General features: G+C 40.2%; 1 protein-coding gene and 1 non-coding gene across 5 annotated transcripts in view; both read left to right on the forward strand.

Annotated features, from left to right (window-relative positions):
• Positions 1 to 633: 633 nt before the first annotated feature.
• The window catches only part of kcnh6a (potassium voltage-gated channel, subfamily H (eag-related), member 6a), a 31202-nt gene continuing 15142 nt past the window's right edge, over positions 634 to 16693 (forward strand). The window contains exons 1-6 of one of the 4 annotated variants that reach the window (XM_056401465.1): positions 634 to 1318; positions 5268 to 5498; positions 7294 to 7443; positions 7662 to 7765; positions 8537 to 8846; positions 10424 to 10626. In XM_056401465.1, coding sequence (XP_056257440.1) covers positions 1243 to 1318; positions 5268 to 5498; positions 7294 to 7443; positions 7662 to 7765; positions 8537 to 8846; positions 10424 to 10626 — 1074 coding nt within the window. In that variant the 5' untranslated portion in view covers positions 634 to 1242. Of the gene's footprint in view, positions 1319 to 3619; positions 3903 to 5237; positions 5499 to 7293; positions 7444 to 7661; positions 7766 to 8536; positions 8847 to 10423; positions 10627 to 16693 lie in introns of those variants that run through there. The other 3 variants (XM_056401464.1, XM_056401467.1, XM_056401468.1) reach the window with 3 other exon arrangements.
• On the forward strand, positions 7184 to 7255 carry trnac-gca (transfer RNA cysteine (anticodon GCA)). The gene has a single exon. It is a non-coding gene; the product is annotated as a tRNA-Cys (tRNA).

Below are 16693 nucleotides of genomic sequence, written 5' to 3' on the forward strand. Positions count from 1 at the left end.
ATAAAAAAGAGATATAAAAGATATAAAATCTTGTTATTTAAAAAAAAAAAATTTGGTCGCACCAATAGCAAATTTAGGGACTATGAAAAATAATTTCTGGGTGAAGAATTTGAATTTAAAATAAAACTGAAATGATAAGTTAATTCATTGGAAGAAAAAAAAAACAGCATCTAAAAGCAAAGTGGAATAAAAGCCAAATATGATTGGGTTCATGCTTCTAAAATGTGAGCATTTCCTGTTTTACTCTGCTTTAAACTGAATATCTTGATTTTGTTTTCATAGATTAAACGATTAATTAACTGTTTAGCATAATCATTAACTGATAAAAGAAACAATTGTTGGTTGCAGCTGTAATGCATATAACATTTATTTTATATGGTATTTGGGGGGCACTGTAACAAATTTTGAGACTAGCCTATATCAAATAAATAATCTGGGTTTACCACACCAAATTGGCGGAGGGGTTACCATGGCTAGACGAAGACCTATTAACTCATAAATCTGCTACCAAGCCTCTGGAGAGATCTAGAAACAAACTTCACCTTAAGCATGTTTCCGGGGAATGAAATAGACTTTATTTTGAAAGACTAATTAAACCTCACTTCCACTTTGTCCTTGCTCACTCAGGCTGACTTGCCGCTGCTTACAACCGCTCTTGTCGAGCCGGGGGGCGGTGGAAGGGGAGTGGATCCAGGGAATCTGGCTAATAGGCGCTTCTTCTCCGACATCCTTATCGTGCAGTGTCCAAACTTGAGGGAGAATCCTGCGATTATAAAACACACCGAGAGATCTCTGCGCTCTGCTGCTGCTGCTGCTGCTGCTGTTCACAACTTCTTTTCCCAAATACAGGTTCCCCCCAGGACCTCAAATCGTGGGAACTATGTACTATGCACTGTTTGTTTTTCTTTTTGAAGGTTAAATGATGTTGCATATGGCTTTTGCAGTATTTTAGTCTACTTTTCTTCACATTTTCCAGCGTGCAACATCCTGCATCTGCTATCGCCCTGGCAACCAGACCTCCTTTCTGTCATCCTCCTGCGCTTCACCCCTCACCATCAGCATCAGCCTGCGAGGAACAAAAGCCCGCTTTTTACGCTCGTCCTCCAAGTGGAAGCAGATTCTTTTTTTTTCTTTTTTTTCTGACCCTTTTAAACCTCTTTTCTAATTTGTTTATTTTAATTTTAAAATATATATATATAGTAAGGTTCATGTGTCGGAGAGGTCGTTTCTCTCAGCACCAAAATGCCTGTGAGACGCGGTCATGTTGCGCTCCAGAACACCTACCTGGACACTATCATCAGGAAATTCGACGAGCAAAGTAAGTGCACATGAAATGAGTGAAGTTATGACCATGTGTTGTTTAACCAATGAAAGCAACAACAACAGGAAAACGTTGAAGATATCCTACATATTGATAACGATAGATAGATGTTGAATATGATATAATGTATATAACATGCCTCTAGTTAGTCGGATTAAAGGTGTTAGCCTCAAACAGATGTGGAAAGAAAGGTTTTAGTAGCTCCTGTTTTTGGAGTTTGTGACAGCATATGGTTGTCATCAGGAGGAATAATGAGCTCTGCAGAAAGAAATGTACCTCATGATAGTTAAGATAGAGCATTGTGGCCTGTATGTTGCAGTGTTGGGTGTACTTTTACATAAATGAATGGGTTCAACCTTTTTATTTTGGTTGTTAAGTGTAATTTTATTCGTGAATTTCTTTTGTTCATTTGAGTTAGTGACATTATAGCTTATAATTTTGTCTAGTTTTATTGTGTTGGATATTATTTGGGCTCTTTCACTCAGGCTGCTGGAGCCTGAGCAGGTGGCAGACCGACAGGCTTTTCATGTTACATTGAACTGCCTTATCTAATTTGTATCAGGGATGCTGACAGACCCCTGCTGCTCCTTTTATGTTTGAGGCACCTGTATGTAACTGCACCTGCATGTGTGTTTGTGAGTGCTCACATGATGCCTTACATTATGTTCCATTAGCCCTCCGTCTGCAAAGACAGACATTTAGGAAGAAAAAAGACTCCCTTCTCCTGCAACCTCTAAGGCCTATCCTTTGTGTATCTTTTGCACATCCCGCATTGTACATCAGTCAGTCACGTCTCTGTTAATATCATTCGTAGAATAAAGAAGCTACACAACACACCCAATGTATAAAAAGAAATACATTGTCTGCTCTTCAGTCTACCTTTCAAGTCAGTCTTTCTCCTTCCTCTTGTCACATTTCCCCCCTTAAAGCACACTTTATCTCACGGTGGATCACTTAGAGTGTAGACTGGATGTGTAAGGTCCTGATCAGATACTGAGCAAACATGGAGAAATAGTTGAATGTCAATTTGCATTAGTCTGATAAGATCTGGGGCCAATGCTTGTAAATGCGGTCCTCCACGGAGAAAGAATCGATTATGTAATCCCTCTACTGTATGTCCCCAAATGTGTGTGTGTGCACGCGCAGCCACGTGCACGACCAGGTGAGTGCACGTGCCACAGTGGTGCTGCTTAGCAACGGTGTGACGATCAGTGTTTTCGCTGTGAGCCCCAGATAATGACTTTGGACAGGATGTGCTTTCCACCAGAGGAGCTCACCCATTTACTTTAAAGAGAGGGACAGAGAGAAAAGTCCCTTCCTCTCATCTGTGTGGGCAGCAAACAGGGAGAGCTGTTTAACCCAGTTCCACCACAGGATAATAAAAGGGCCATTCAGAGGCTGCAGAGGTTATGTATGTACTTTTCATTTACCTCATTGAACTCCTCCATTAGCAGCCTTCGAACAAAACTGTCCTAATTCACTTTCACGGCGGACAGTGTTTTTGGCATCGTGGCTGTGCCACATACATTACTATCATCAATAACAGGATCTGTATGGTATATCAGCTTGGAATTACTGTTAAGGATTTTTTATTTCTGAGTGCAAAGTAACTCTGAGATACTCCGTTTGACAGTCCAGGAATAACCATTACTGTTGTACCTGACACTGTTCAGCCACAGTTTCCCACAGGGTGAGAGATTATTGGTGGTGGCTGACCCCCGAGGGAGGGTCATCTGCTGGTGGGAAGATACATCAGAGTCCACTGATAAACAACCCATTCGTTCGCTAACATCCCAATTTGTAATGAATACAAACATATAAAAATGTAATTTGGCTGTAGGCAAACGTGTGGGCTGCCCAAGTAGACTCCATATGTGGAAACACTACATTAAAATATAAAGCATTAAAAAAAACACATAAAACAGAACAGTAAATACACACAAAACAAAGTATAAATACATTAAAAAACATTAAAAACCCACAATCAATGATAATAACATCAAATAAATAATAACAACAACAGTATAGCAGTATAAAAATATGGGGAAATAATTAAACCCCTTGGCAAACGTGAATAATTCCAGATTAATTTAACAATGGCAGCTAAAATTTTACAGACTAATCCTGACAGACGTCAACCACCTGTAAATTCCCACAAGTTACAAGAGAGCAGGCGTGACGCCACAGAAGCTCTTATCTTAAAGTGCCCACCTGCTCCTCTTCAGTCCCTGGGGGGAAATTGTGACGCTAATAGCATTAGCGCCATGGAAAGGTGGAGTTCATTAGTTCCACTTCAGCTGATTGTGGAGTGCAGAGGAGGAAGCTTGTTCATTATCATGGCAGACCTCATCAGATACAAAGACATGCAGAAGACGAACACCCTGTACTTTATTGTATTTGATTAAATCTTAAAACAGTGTAATTGTAAATACATTGTAAATACTTTAAAATGAGAAAATTGAAGTAAGGAATAGGTAAACACAAAAAGTGTTTTGTTTATTTATTTACTTTTTTATAAGTAGCTGGATCTAATGGGATCACTTTTTTAGGAACCTGTACTTCCCCACAAAGCCAGACAGTAGTAAGTACATATTCAGACTTCTTGACATTTGTTTTACGATGTAAAATATTATTGTGCCATAGAAATGTATCATTTAAGAGAGGAAAGCATGTAAAGTTTGCAGAGCTTCAAAAAAGCAATGAAAACCACATGGTTAATTTAATGGTGCTATATTTATGTTTTTGCTGTTGCTACGTAGCCACCATTAGCATTAACAGCTGTTTTACTTACATGTCTAGAAGAAACCTCACGACTTTAACATCAAACTTAAATCTTTTATTTGCCAAGAGCATTCTCCAGCGGTGGAAAGCAGCCAATTTTCAAATCACTTTCCGATCACTTCTTTTATTCTGCTGAAGTTAGCATGCTAACAGCCAGCCCTTACACTTACGGTACCTTTTAAGCCAAGCTAACTGGATAGCCACAGTGAGCTAAAGTTACATTTATCTACTCTGTCCTACTTCTTTCCTGTTACAGAAAAATCAACTTTAACGATCCAAAATCTTAATAATTCAGTTTTGTTATCCCTTATAAATTAAGCAGCAGCCAAATCTAACCATGATACAACCTAACCCTAAAAGTTTGAGGTTATTTTTCCTCTATCATTAAGACTGTGTGTTCAAAATGCTTAATTCATTCAATTAAGGCATTCAATTTGCAATTTATCTATCAGTTACATGGTTTGGCTAACCAGCCTTTCTCAAGTCCATTCTTATGCTACTGTCCCACAATTAAATGTCTTAATGTTTATGCCATTTGATAAAGCCCCTACACAGTGTGTAAACTGCTCTGTGCTTTGGTATGTTTCCAGTCAGATAAATTTCATTTGTTCTGCCTTTGTCCTGTCATGTACCAGATGTTTTCAGCCATAGTTAATAGTGATCACAATTTGTGCCGTATTTTAGAAATTTTAGCTTATTAATTGGATCAATATTGTTTATATTGGTATTGGTGCATTTGTCAGCCAATACCACTGACATATCTGTACCTAAACGTTGACGTGTCCGGGTTAGTTTGGTCACAATTAAAAAACAAATGGCCTAATCAAAAATGTTTGTTCATGTTATGTATTTAAGTAACAAAATGAATATTGCTTATCACCATTTGACTTTTTTAACTTTTACATGTATTACCTGTATTGGTTGGGCAATAATTTACAGTGTTCATTGCTTTGGGTTAGGGTTAACAAAAGAAATGCTTAAATATATTTTGTTTCGATAGAAAATATATATTGTTTCCTTTTAATATTCGAGTAAGAAACAAGTTTCAACAAATTAGTTTCTGATGTTACTTTATAACTTAAACCCACAGTCACTGTCAATATTTCAACTTTTATTTCTTGCCTTCTAAACCAAGATATGAGAGAAATCTTCTGTCGCTCTTCAGATCGCAAATTTCTGATCGCCAATGCCCAGATGAAGAACTGTGGAATCATCTACTGCAACGAGGGCTTCTGCCAGATGTTTGGTTTCACCAGGGCGGAGATCATGCAGCAGCCATGCACCTGCCAGTTCTTGGTGGGGCCTGGCACCATGAAGAGCGCCCTGGCCCAGCTGGCACAGGCACTGCTCGGCTCTGAGGAGCGCAAGGTGGAGATCCTGTACTACGCTAAGGAAGGTAAGACACAGGGGGAAAGGAGAGGAAAGGTGAAACATAGGGGAGGAGGGAAATGAAAACATTCAAAATCCCTGTCAGCTTGTTTGCAACCTCAGGTCGCTGAGTGGGAGCCTTCTGGTCATCACAAAGTCTGACCTGTTGGACAGCTTGACTGTTATTAAAATGCACCATAATCATCCATATGTTCCACCATTTTACCCTCCAGCTGTTGTTTTTACCAATCGCTGCTTAATTTCTGGAATATGACTTTAATCATAAAAATGAAATGCGTCTAACCTGATCGATCCATAAGAAAGTAATTTTAGTCTCACATCCTGTGTGGCAGCCTTCATAGTGAGCTGCCATGTTTTTGGGGGATTTTTTTGCAAACCACTACGGTCTTGAAAATCAGTCATCGTGGTCGAATCAGTGTTTTGTAATCAGGCTTTAAATCACATAGTGGGTTCTTGGCACCGAGTCACCTCCCCAGTGAGACCAGGCAGGCAGACTCAGCATCATATTCTTAATCTGGTCTTAAAACCTGTTCCTCTTTTCCTCTTCTGCCATATTGATTTGTTGGTTGAACCGAAATCCGTTCTCGTCTTCATCTCCTTTATCATTCTGTCTCATTCTTTCTTCCAAATCCTCATATTTATCTTTAGTGCACAACTTTGATCTTGAAAAGTTATGTGCAAACAAAAGTAGAATTAAGAGATGGTGGTACTAAAATTATAATGAGAGAACTGAGTGTGAAAACGTAAAGAAATAACACAGCAATTCAGACTTTTAAACTTTTGATCCCTAGTTGATATATTGGCATTTGACTGAGTGTTCGCTCCTCTTAAAGCTTCATGTCTTCTTGACTCTCTGACTTAATCCTAGTGGTTCCACCAGTTGCAGGCCAACCCGTGTGGAGGTGTGCGTCTCACCTCCTTGATTTCTTTCACCTGTGAATTCCTTGTTCACCTGTTTATCCACCACTGAGGCAGAAACACATGATGGAGGCGAGCAAACACACCAGGCTCAGGACGATCACAGTCACCCACCATAAACCCAAACACGTTTACTCTCTACATACATACACAGACATACACACACACACACACACATGTCTTTTGTTACTTTGGCCGTTTGGGCATGAGGAGTGCAGTCTAGAGAGCTGTTGTCATGGAAATGTGATCAGCATGCCAGCTCAAATCCACTAAGCATCTATTTGTTTTGTCTCTTGCTTCCTACTGTGCTCCCAATCTGAACAGGCAGAAAAATTTCCGAACAAGTGGATACAATGATTCAGAACAAGTCTCTCACAGGCTGCTTTTCTTTTCTTTACCTCCGGACTAAATTCCTGTTCAGAGGATGAATAGGACTGAATGCAGGCACTCAGTGTGTGTAGATGTTTGTTCCTCAGATGTTTGTTCTTCTGTGTGTGGTTGTGTGTGTGTGTGTGTGTGTGTGTGTGTGTGTTTTTCCGATCTGCCCTGTCCCCCATATCTATTTTTAGACCACACTGATTGCAGTGTGAAGTTAGACCTGACAGAAGTGTTGCTCATTTAGCCTTTTTTAGCTTTCAGTGTCCCTCCTTTTTATCCTCCAGTTCTCTCTCTCTCTCTTTCTCTTTCTCCCTCCTGTGGTGTTCTCCCTCATGGTCACCCTCAAAGTCCTGACCTCATAAAAACAGATCAGATGTTGAAAGAGGATTTTTGAAAGGGGGTATAGCTCAGTGGTAGAGCATTTGACTGCAGATCAAGAGGTCCCCGGTTCAAATCCGAGTGCCCCCTGTTTATCTATTAATGTTTCTTTCTCTTTCTTTCTAAAGGGACCTGCAGACCCTGCCTGGTGGATATTGTGCCTGTGAAAAATGAGGAGGGCATTGTCATCATGTTCATCCTCGACTTCCAGGAGTTAATCGATCCTTCGCTCAAAAAATCAGGCCTCAGGCAGAGAGTAACCCAAGGATGGATTTACTGTAAAGTCTTTAACATTTACATTAATTACGTTACATTAATTGATGTCACATGTCATCGTAGTGGTCAATGTTGACATTTTCTGTATAAACTAAACCAGATACATGCACAAAAACAACGCCCTCTCTGATGCAGTAAAAAAAAAAAAAAAAAAAAACATTTTAGTAATACAAAATAAGTTTTGAAAACAACTGAGCTGAACACAGAGTTTCCCCTTCAGGTCAGAATCGCAGGCTGAAGATGAGGCTGCCCGTGCTGCGGTCCATGCGACGACCTTCACTTTCCAAAGATCAGTTTGAAGGAGTCGTGGTGGACTACCTGCAGGTGAGGTGGTGTACACTCACTTACACAGTCTCACACACACACACACACACACACAAATATAAATATACACATAAAAACGATGATCATGCGTTGCAATATTCATGCCTTACACTTTGCTGCAGTTCACACTCACATGTGACAGTGGTTCCTGACATCTGGACGAACAAATCACACTACATATCTGCAAAGCGCTCACTAACAAAAGATTATGCATGCGCTGCCTCTAAACTGACTCAACTGCTCTTCACACATGCATGAAGAGCACAAAACAAGCAAACTTGCTCCACTCAAATTATTTAGTGACAACAAACTCCCTCTCTCTCTACACAGAGAGAATTGTTTGAATTTTCAGGACTGAGGGAAGAATGAGGGGAAAAAATGTCTTTCTGGTCTCAGAATCTTCCCTCACTTCTGTCCCTTGTGTTTTGATGAATTACAGCTTGTGAGAAAAAATTTCCTAAAAGTATCCATACCTGACACAGGAACTGCACTGGGCCAAACCAGGCCCCCGATTTACATGTTGAAATTGTTTGGCCTGGATAAGACATTCCTTTCTGCTGCAGACCTACCTTGTATTTCATGTAGATGAGTATGGCCCATTTCAGAAAATAAATCAATAAGACAGGATAAAAGTGTATGTTATATATTCCCTTTTGTGTATTTATTTTCTTAAATCTTCTGTTATGCATCTTCAGACCAACCATAAACACCTGTTAGAATGAAATGCAACAGACACTTTTATTTTTTATTTTTGCTCTCTTTCCTTGACAGCCAAACAGCGAGGAGGTCCCTCTGAAAGAGTTTCGGATCCCGTCCAAGGAGAGCTGCATGCAGTCTGAGACAGAGGCTCTGATAGAGCAGGACCTGGATCCTCCCTCTCCTGCAGCCCAGTTGTCCGCCAAGCGAAGATCCCTGCTGACGGACCGACTGGACCCCGGGATCGGCTTCCCTCGGGGGACTTTACCTCGGAGCTGTTCCCAGGACAGCGTCCGCAGCCTCCGACGTGCCTCATCACTGGACGACATCGATGGCATCAGGGCAGATTGGAACAGTCGACCTGGAGACCCCCGCGCTAACAGCAGTGAGTGTCTGAGTGTGGCACTGGGAGCACCTCAGAGGGAATTTGTGGTTAAGATAGAGAATTATTAGTGGTAGTATTAGGTTATCATTGTTGCATTGTCTCTCCAAGCAGCTAAAAGATGTTTACAATACACATTTCCTTCATATTTGTGAAATATAAAATGTTTTAACATTTTATTTTTCCCAGTTCAACTTGACTTACTATGAAGAATTACAACAAAGGTGCCATATTATCCACATGTTTTGGTTGGTTCGGTTACATAATTTCTGTCTCAAATAAGAAATAAGCTAATTGTAGGAATAAGTGACATAGGCAATTTAATTTTGATACAAATATATCTTGATATTTAGTATTTTCAATACATATATGAGATACAGTATTGTTGTTCTCATATGATTACATCATTAAACAACAGTTAGTAGTACTGATATATTGCCAGTCCAAGCTTCTAACTGACTGATTGTTTACTTCCTCTGAATGCACATCAGCTCTTCTCTGTTCATAATAAACAAGTGGCAACATAGAATGAGGCGGAAAGCAAAAGGGTTTAAGAGAGATGTCTTCATTTTGGCACAACAGAAAATGATAAACATACATCACCCTCGAAAATCATGGTGTTTTGGTTCATCACTGTTTTGTGTGTAAACTGATCATTTTCACGTGGAGGACACCTCAGAGAACGTTATCGTTATTATTATAATACCATGGCCACTTACCAAGAGAACTGCAATTGTCATTGATTATAGGTTGCTTGTGTGTAATGGATACATTTTTTTTTTTAATTACATAACATTAAGCGTCAGTATTTTTGCTATGGTTACATGCAGTTCAATGTTAATTCGTATTAGCTTAACAGACACCTGCTAGCTGATAAAAGCAAATATTTCACAGGGTCCGGGTGTAATATTTGTTGCAGCACTGAAAACACGTCAAACAAAAACTCAGATGTAAAGATCTATGAAAACTACAAGCAGCTCATGATAGATTTCCCACCTCGATTCACTGTGAGAAACTTAACTGTTGTGTCAGACAGAAAGAGACAGATCTCAGACCTTTTCTCTGACATTCATAACATACAGAGCATCGCTCTGAGCACGTGCAGCTGCCTGATGGTTGTTCCAGCAGAGACACACTAATCAATCCCTCTGTCAGTGTGTGTGTGTGTGTGTGATTGTGTATGTGTGTGTGGGGGGGTTTGTAGTCCATTTGTGTTAAAATTGCTCATCATTGCACATCTGTCCTCCTCTTCTCTTCTTCTCTCGGGGGAAATATTTTGTGAGGAAACTATTTTTTTAAATACAGGATACAGTTTCCAATCACACTCTAGTTTCTCACCCTGTCTGTCACATTTTAGCCATATTTGTATGTCCATCTGTGTCTTTGAGGCTGAGAGGACATGCAGTCTGTCCTGTTGAGGCCAAGAAATAATGATTGAACAAAAAACTATTATCTGCACCAACTAGGAACAAAAAAAAAAAATTATATTATCATTCAAATTCATTTTCAGACATATATAATTTTTCCTGATCTCTCTAATTTTGAGTCTTAATCGCCAACATTGCTGCTGTCTGCTGCAGATTTGAAGCCCAGCACTCTGAACTCAACGTCGGACTCGGATTTGATGAGACACCGGACCATCGGCCGCATCCCTCAGGTTACCCTCACCTTCAGCTCAGATCGAATGAGACCTCCTTCGCCCACAGAGATCGAAATCATCGCACCGAGCAAGATAAAAGACCGCACCCAGAACGTCACCGAGAAGGTCACTCAGGTCACACAGGTAAGACAAGTCCTTCGTCATCTCAGTAAAAAAAGAGAGATGATGAATCCCTTTTTTCTTTCTCTCTTTCCTTCTGGTCAGTCATTCTGTGGTCACCGATACTGGGGTGTTAAATTTGGTATTCCTTCCTGTTGCTTACTTATAGCTTTTTCTGTATATTCCGTATTATAACCTCTTGTTTTGTAAATGCAACGATGGAGCAACTGTGGCTCAGTAGGTAGAACAGGTCGTCCTCTTATCAGAAGGTCAGTGGTTTGATCCCCGGCTCTTCCTGGCCGCAGGCAAGATACCGAACCCCGCGTTGCCCCTGTTCCAAAAGTGTATGGGTGTGATGTATGAATGTGTTAGTGAATAGGTGAATGTGGCATATTGTAAAGCGCTTTGAGTGGTCAATAAGACTAGAAAAGTGCTATATAAGTGCAGTCCATGTAATGATGGCTGAAGCTCTTCAAGCAACAATCACCACCAACCGCTCTCGGCAAGAAACCACGTTCACCGGCAAAGAAAACGTACAAATCGCCCCTTTAAGGATTTTTGTAATGGATGAATCGATTTTTGCAATGTGGGATTGATATTATTGGATAACTTCAAGTTAATGTCAGCCTCATATTGAGAGACTGTGGTCTCACAATAACTTTGTCTGCTAGCTTTTGGCTGCATTGTCATGCTGCTAATTGGGAAAACACATAATACCAATCATATCATGTTCCCACTGCTGTCATCCTGTTTGGTGCGTTCAGGTTGTCAGCCATTGTTTCACATCACTGTCTCTGCAGACAAAGATGTCTATATTGTCTATAAATGGTGTTTGCTTCTGGCTCACTGAAGACGCAAAAAGACATCAGCAGTCACCGGTGGAAAGTATGACAGAATAGTCTCACCTGAGGTGCGACATTTATGGCACCAGCAACAGAACACACCCATCAGCCACCTGTCATCCCACCACGGTGTCTCTGCGCTCTGCTGGCACACCGTTATCTCACACACACAACAATGGAAGAATGTAAAAATACTGCTTTGCAACTAAAGTTTCTGACTTGAAAAGTAATTAGGTATTATGTGAAAGTAAAATTAGATCACCAGTAACATATTCTCAGATATTAAAAGTAAAATGAAAATTCTGAAAATTAGAGATAATTAAATAATAAAGAGAAGTTTTGATATTTTTCCTGCTTTCAGATCAATCGAAGCATTGCATGCTGCTCTGCATAATGAGAAAATGCTCTAAAAACCCTTATGATAAAGTCTAATGTCAGTGGGTTTTCCAAAACAAAATAACTTAGCAGAAGCCGATAAATAAAAAGATAAATATTTATTGGAGAAAGTAGTCGGAGCACTTCAACATTGTATATTTATTGGAGAAAATAGTCGGAGCACTTCAACATTGTATCCAATGTAATTGTACATTACTGGACTGAATAAATGTATTTACGTTATACGTCAAAACAAACTAACACTTACAAACAAAGTGATGGAATGGAAAGGCCTGTCTGGTCCAGGGCACAGCTGGCAGTCAATCACTGTGGGGCTCCCTCGGTGCATCACATTAACCCAGTTTATCTGTGGGGCTTCCACAAAGGTCAGATGACTGTCTTTCCAACCAGCCTGAGCCAAAGAGCTTGTGTTTTTGGGCCAGTTTGTCTGTTTGTTTGTGTGGCTGACTGTCCGTCAGCTTGTTATTTCACAGGATATCTCAAAAACTCCCAGAGCATTTTTGCAAGAAGCAGGTTGAGTGAATTATCTGGAGGACTGTGCTGAATCAAATTTGGGACATGGACTGAATTAAAAAGACTTCCATGTTTTACTCAGCAAAGTAATCCAGATAACCCACTAACCAGATTCTTTGAAGAAGTCCTTGAATGCTCAAGTATTTCCCTTCGCCAAATGCTTTCTATTTAATTTTAATCTTAGTCTTGTGCAGATTAACACACCTGTTTATTATCCTACTTTTGGGTCCTACATTTGCATCATATTAGCCCAGTACTGTTCCCTTATATGACTGCTGTGTGACTGGATGCTGTTGCCTTGGTGGTGGTGGTGGTGGTGGTGAGATCTCACTTGTTCACAGCAGGAGGGAGAGTGGTATCGACAGCCGGCTATGACTCAGTGCACAATGTGGAAGCAATGTGGCTTCTGTGGCCCAGGAAAAACCGACGGGACGAGCAGAAGGCCTCCTGGAAGTTATCTTGTTATCTTGACTCTGCTGACGTCGTTTAGGAGAAAAAATGAGCGTTCCTCAGTGTTAGTATTGCAGTGGAGTGTTTGTCTGCTGCTCAGCAGGGTATGACTTACAGCTATCTGTCTCTGGTATGTCCCCTGTTGACAGACCACACACGATCTTCCTCAGGCCTTATACATCTTAGAAACAGTTTAGTCCAGTGTTGAGACTTTAAATCTTGTTTTTAGTAAAGACAAAGACAAACTTTCCACTTGTGGGTTCATCTGACTACTTTTCCCAGATATTTTGTCTCGTTTGATGGAAAGCACAATACTGGATAGAGTATTCGTATTCATCTTAGTGTGATGTGTACTGTATGTAGTAGTACGCACTGGAGGATTTCAGTTTCCCCATCGCACATGTGTAAGTTATATATTAGTTATATAACTTATATATTGGACCACGACTGGTTCCAAATAGTTGTGATTTCACAAAATCCAACTCGTGCACATCTTAAACTCACAAAGACAGACTTTGACTACGGCATAGATATAAGAAATAATCAGACTTCAGATGGACGTCTGAATTCATCCGTGGCACAAAGCAGTTTAGTTCTTGTCTATCTTAAGCCGTACTGTGGTACTATGATTTCTGGGTAAATTAAGACTTTTTTCAAAATAAAAAAAATGGCAGGCCGAGGAACTCCATCCAAATACGCAGGAAATGTTTGTCTTTTGGAAGAATTCAACAGTTAGAAGGATGTACTGAAACAAGAAAAACAAAACCTCTTATTGTTCTCTCTGTAACAATGTTAGCAAACCACAAATTGTGAACCATGTTTTCCAGTTTTTTATTCATTGCTGCTACTGGTCAGCGCAGGTGTCATTGATTGTTACCATGGTAACATTGGTCTTAGGCCTGAGTTAGCCTGGAGGTAAGGTGTCTAATGTTTTTGGCTTAAACTTAGTCAGTCTTCAGTGTGAATCAGTCTTACTTGCATTAGACTAATCTACAAGCAAATTTAAGACTCGTCTGAAATATCTTTGTGAAACAGACCTCAGATTTAAGCCTTCTAGTGTCAGACTCTGCAAATATATAATTCTTCCCAGTGAAGCTCAAACATCCAAGTGAAGTAACAGTAAGCAAAACACATTTTTGAATGGAAACTTTTTGTTGTGTCGTATCTGCTTGACCATGTGCACAGATCTGTTTTTTTTTCATTGCAAATAAACCAGGGATATAAACACTAAAATCTTAAACTTTAATAAACTGTCTAGACATTAAATAAATATAGTTATTTAGTAAGAAGGTACCAAAACAGAAATGTGTTTAAACTGTTTTTGATATTACTGAGGTATTGTTGTATCTGCTGTAAGTGATGTCAGTATAGATGGTAGCTAGGCAGCACAGAGGAGGGGGGGGGGGGGGGGGGGGACGACTTAGTTGAGTGTGTGAGGATGCATATGGAGATTGCATTGCTGTGTGTGGGGATCACAGACTGTCTGTGGGAGTGCAGAGGGGTTCTGGTGAGATGTAGTTATGAAAGCGAGTAAAAAGGGCGGCAGCTGTGAGGCTATTGAGCTGCACTCGTTGGCTTGACGCTGCCTGTGACCTTGGCCTCTGGAGCTAATGGAAGTGGAGGGCAGTGTGCGTGCTCTCTGTGTATCTGTCAACCCTCCAACTGCCCTTTAAATCACAGCCCTCCCCCCCCCCCCCCCCCCCCAGCCGTCTTCATACTGGTGCCAGTTTTAGTTTCTGTCCAGCTTGAATTTACTCGCAGTGGTATCATAGTCACGGGTTGTAGATGAATGTCAGGCCTCACAGGTCAGGTTTTAGGTCACAGCAATCGTTACATGTGGGAGCAGCGGATCAATTACAACACCAAGAGCAAGTTTTCTACAGATTTATCACGTCGCTAATTTTAAATAAATCTCTAAACATATGTCTTCTTTTCTTCTGGTTGTGTTTCGTTATACAATAAAAACTTTCGTTGTCCCGCCTAATTGGATTTCGATTGGCACCTTACAAAAAGGGAAATGAAGGTTGTCATTGATCGTTGTTCATATTGATTTGTCTGCATAACATGAAGCACACAATGTGATTGACTAGACTGCAGCTTGTAAAAGACAGATAATTGTAGAAAAGCACACTGTAACTCCTAGTGTGTGTGTGTGTGTGTGTGTGTATTTTGGCAAAGCAGAAGTGTGTTTATGTGGTGCCCCCTGGCTTTGAATGAGCTTACAACAGGGAGAAAGTAGAAGTAGAAATCTGGGTTTAGTTTACATTTTTAAGTTTGAGCATTTTAGTCCACTTTAACTGTGTGTGTTGAAGTGTTTGTGTTAAGCAGGTTCATATTCAAACCTATAACACGTTCATTAGAGATTTGATGACAGTCTTTATTTTTGGGTGACAACGACGGGTGTGTTTGAGACAGTACGAGTCCATCAAAATAAATTGATAAACAAGTTGTCTGATTCTTCTCTAATACAATATATCAAAATATTTATTTCTACAAATATTTCTGGCTAAATGGGAGGATATGATACGGATATTGTTTCGATTTTTGTAAATAAATTTGGGCAAAAAAAAAACCACCCAAAACATGCATGATGGTACTAAAATATTACAGCTATGGCTTAAGTTTGACCAAAAAAAAGTACAATATATTGTCAATTTGTTTTTTCCGTTTAAGATAATACCCTTAATGACTTTGAACAACTTACAGGACATCACGTCTTCAGAAACAAAATCATACGAATTTAAATACACCTCGTTTAGTCAGAATTTAGACAAGACTTAAGACTCAAAGAGGATGAATTAAATAAACTTGGTTGCAGGGTAAACACATTAAAATATTTAGATACTTGTTTTCTCATTGTTGAGCATAAATCAGGCGTCCCACATAGTCAACAAAGAGTCTTAAAGGAAAATTAAAACCGGTATTTTTCTTTCTCGTAGAACTCAAAGCATCTTTTATCTCAACAAATTGTTTTGTTGTTGCATTATGAATGTTTAGCAGGGCCTGCTTTGACTTTGCACAGTTGTTGCTGGTTGAGTACCAGTGGAGGTGGGGGATGCCGTCATTCATACAGCCTCTGGACAGTTTTTTTCATGTGTTTGAAAGAGGATCCTGCAGTGAGGGCTGGGCTACAGGCAGGGAGGATGAACGAGGGAGCAGGAGGGAGGGAGATACAGACGGATAGATAGAGGTTGCCATCTCCCTCTCTCTCTCTTGCTCTCTCTCATAGTCTTAGTCTTCTCCCGTTGTTTACCCTGTGGCGGGCTTCAGCATGAGCTTCAAGCAGAAACTTCAGCCTGTGAGTGTTTCAGCCTTACTGGGTCTCTCACGTCCCCTTGTGTCCTCTTCCAACTCTTCAGCTCTACCTCCCTGTTTGTTTGCCACCGGCGTCCTTTTTCCTTTCCTTCTTCACCCCCACCGTCTTCATCCTCCTTCTCACCCTTCCTTTTTACTAGCTGTAGCTCCACAGGTGAGCAACATCAGCTTTATCCAGGTAAAGCTGATGCCATGTCACCTTGCTATGACAAGGTCCTGTTTATGGACACTTGCCCCAAACTTGATTTTGCTCTCACAGCATTTTGTATTTGAGTTGAGTGATGGTGTTTGAAGTACAGAATTAGGTGTTGTGCTTATGTTTAGAGTGGAATAAGACAGGATTAGGATGCACGGTCTGAATAGTTTAATGTCGTGTTCACTGCGGTTGTCTTCGGATGGAATATACAGGGAAAAGCAAAGACAAGCAACAGAAACAAGTTATATGTGATGGATTTTGCATTTTGCATAGTGGCTTTTTTTTTCAAAACTGAGAATAAAAGTAGGATTTTTTCTTTTCATTGCAGGTAAATACCATTCGTAATGTGTGATTATTTACTACATAACAAATAATGTCC

This window comes from Seriola aureovittata, chromosome 17, assembly GCF_021018895.1.
Source record: "Seriola aureovittata isolate HTS-2021-v1 ecotype China chromosome 17, ASM2101889v1, whole genome shotgun sequence".
NCBI classification, from domain to species: Eukaryota; Metazoa; Chordata; class Actinopteri; order Carangiformes; family Carangidae; genus Seriola; species Seriola aureovittata.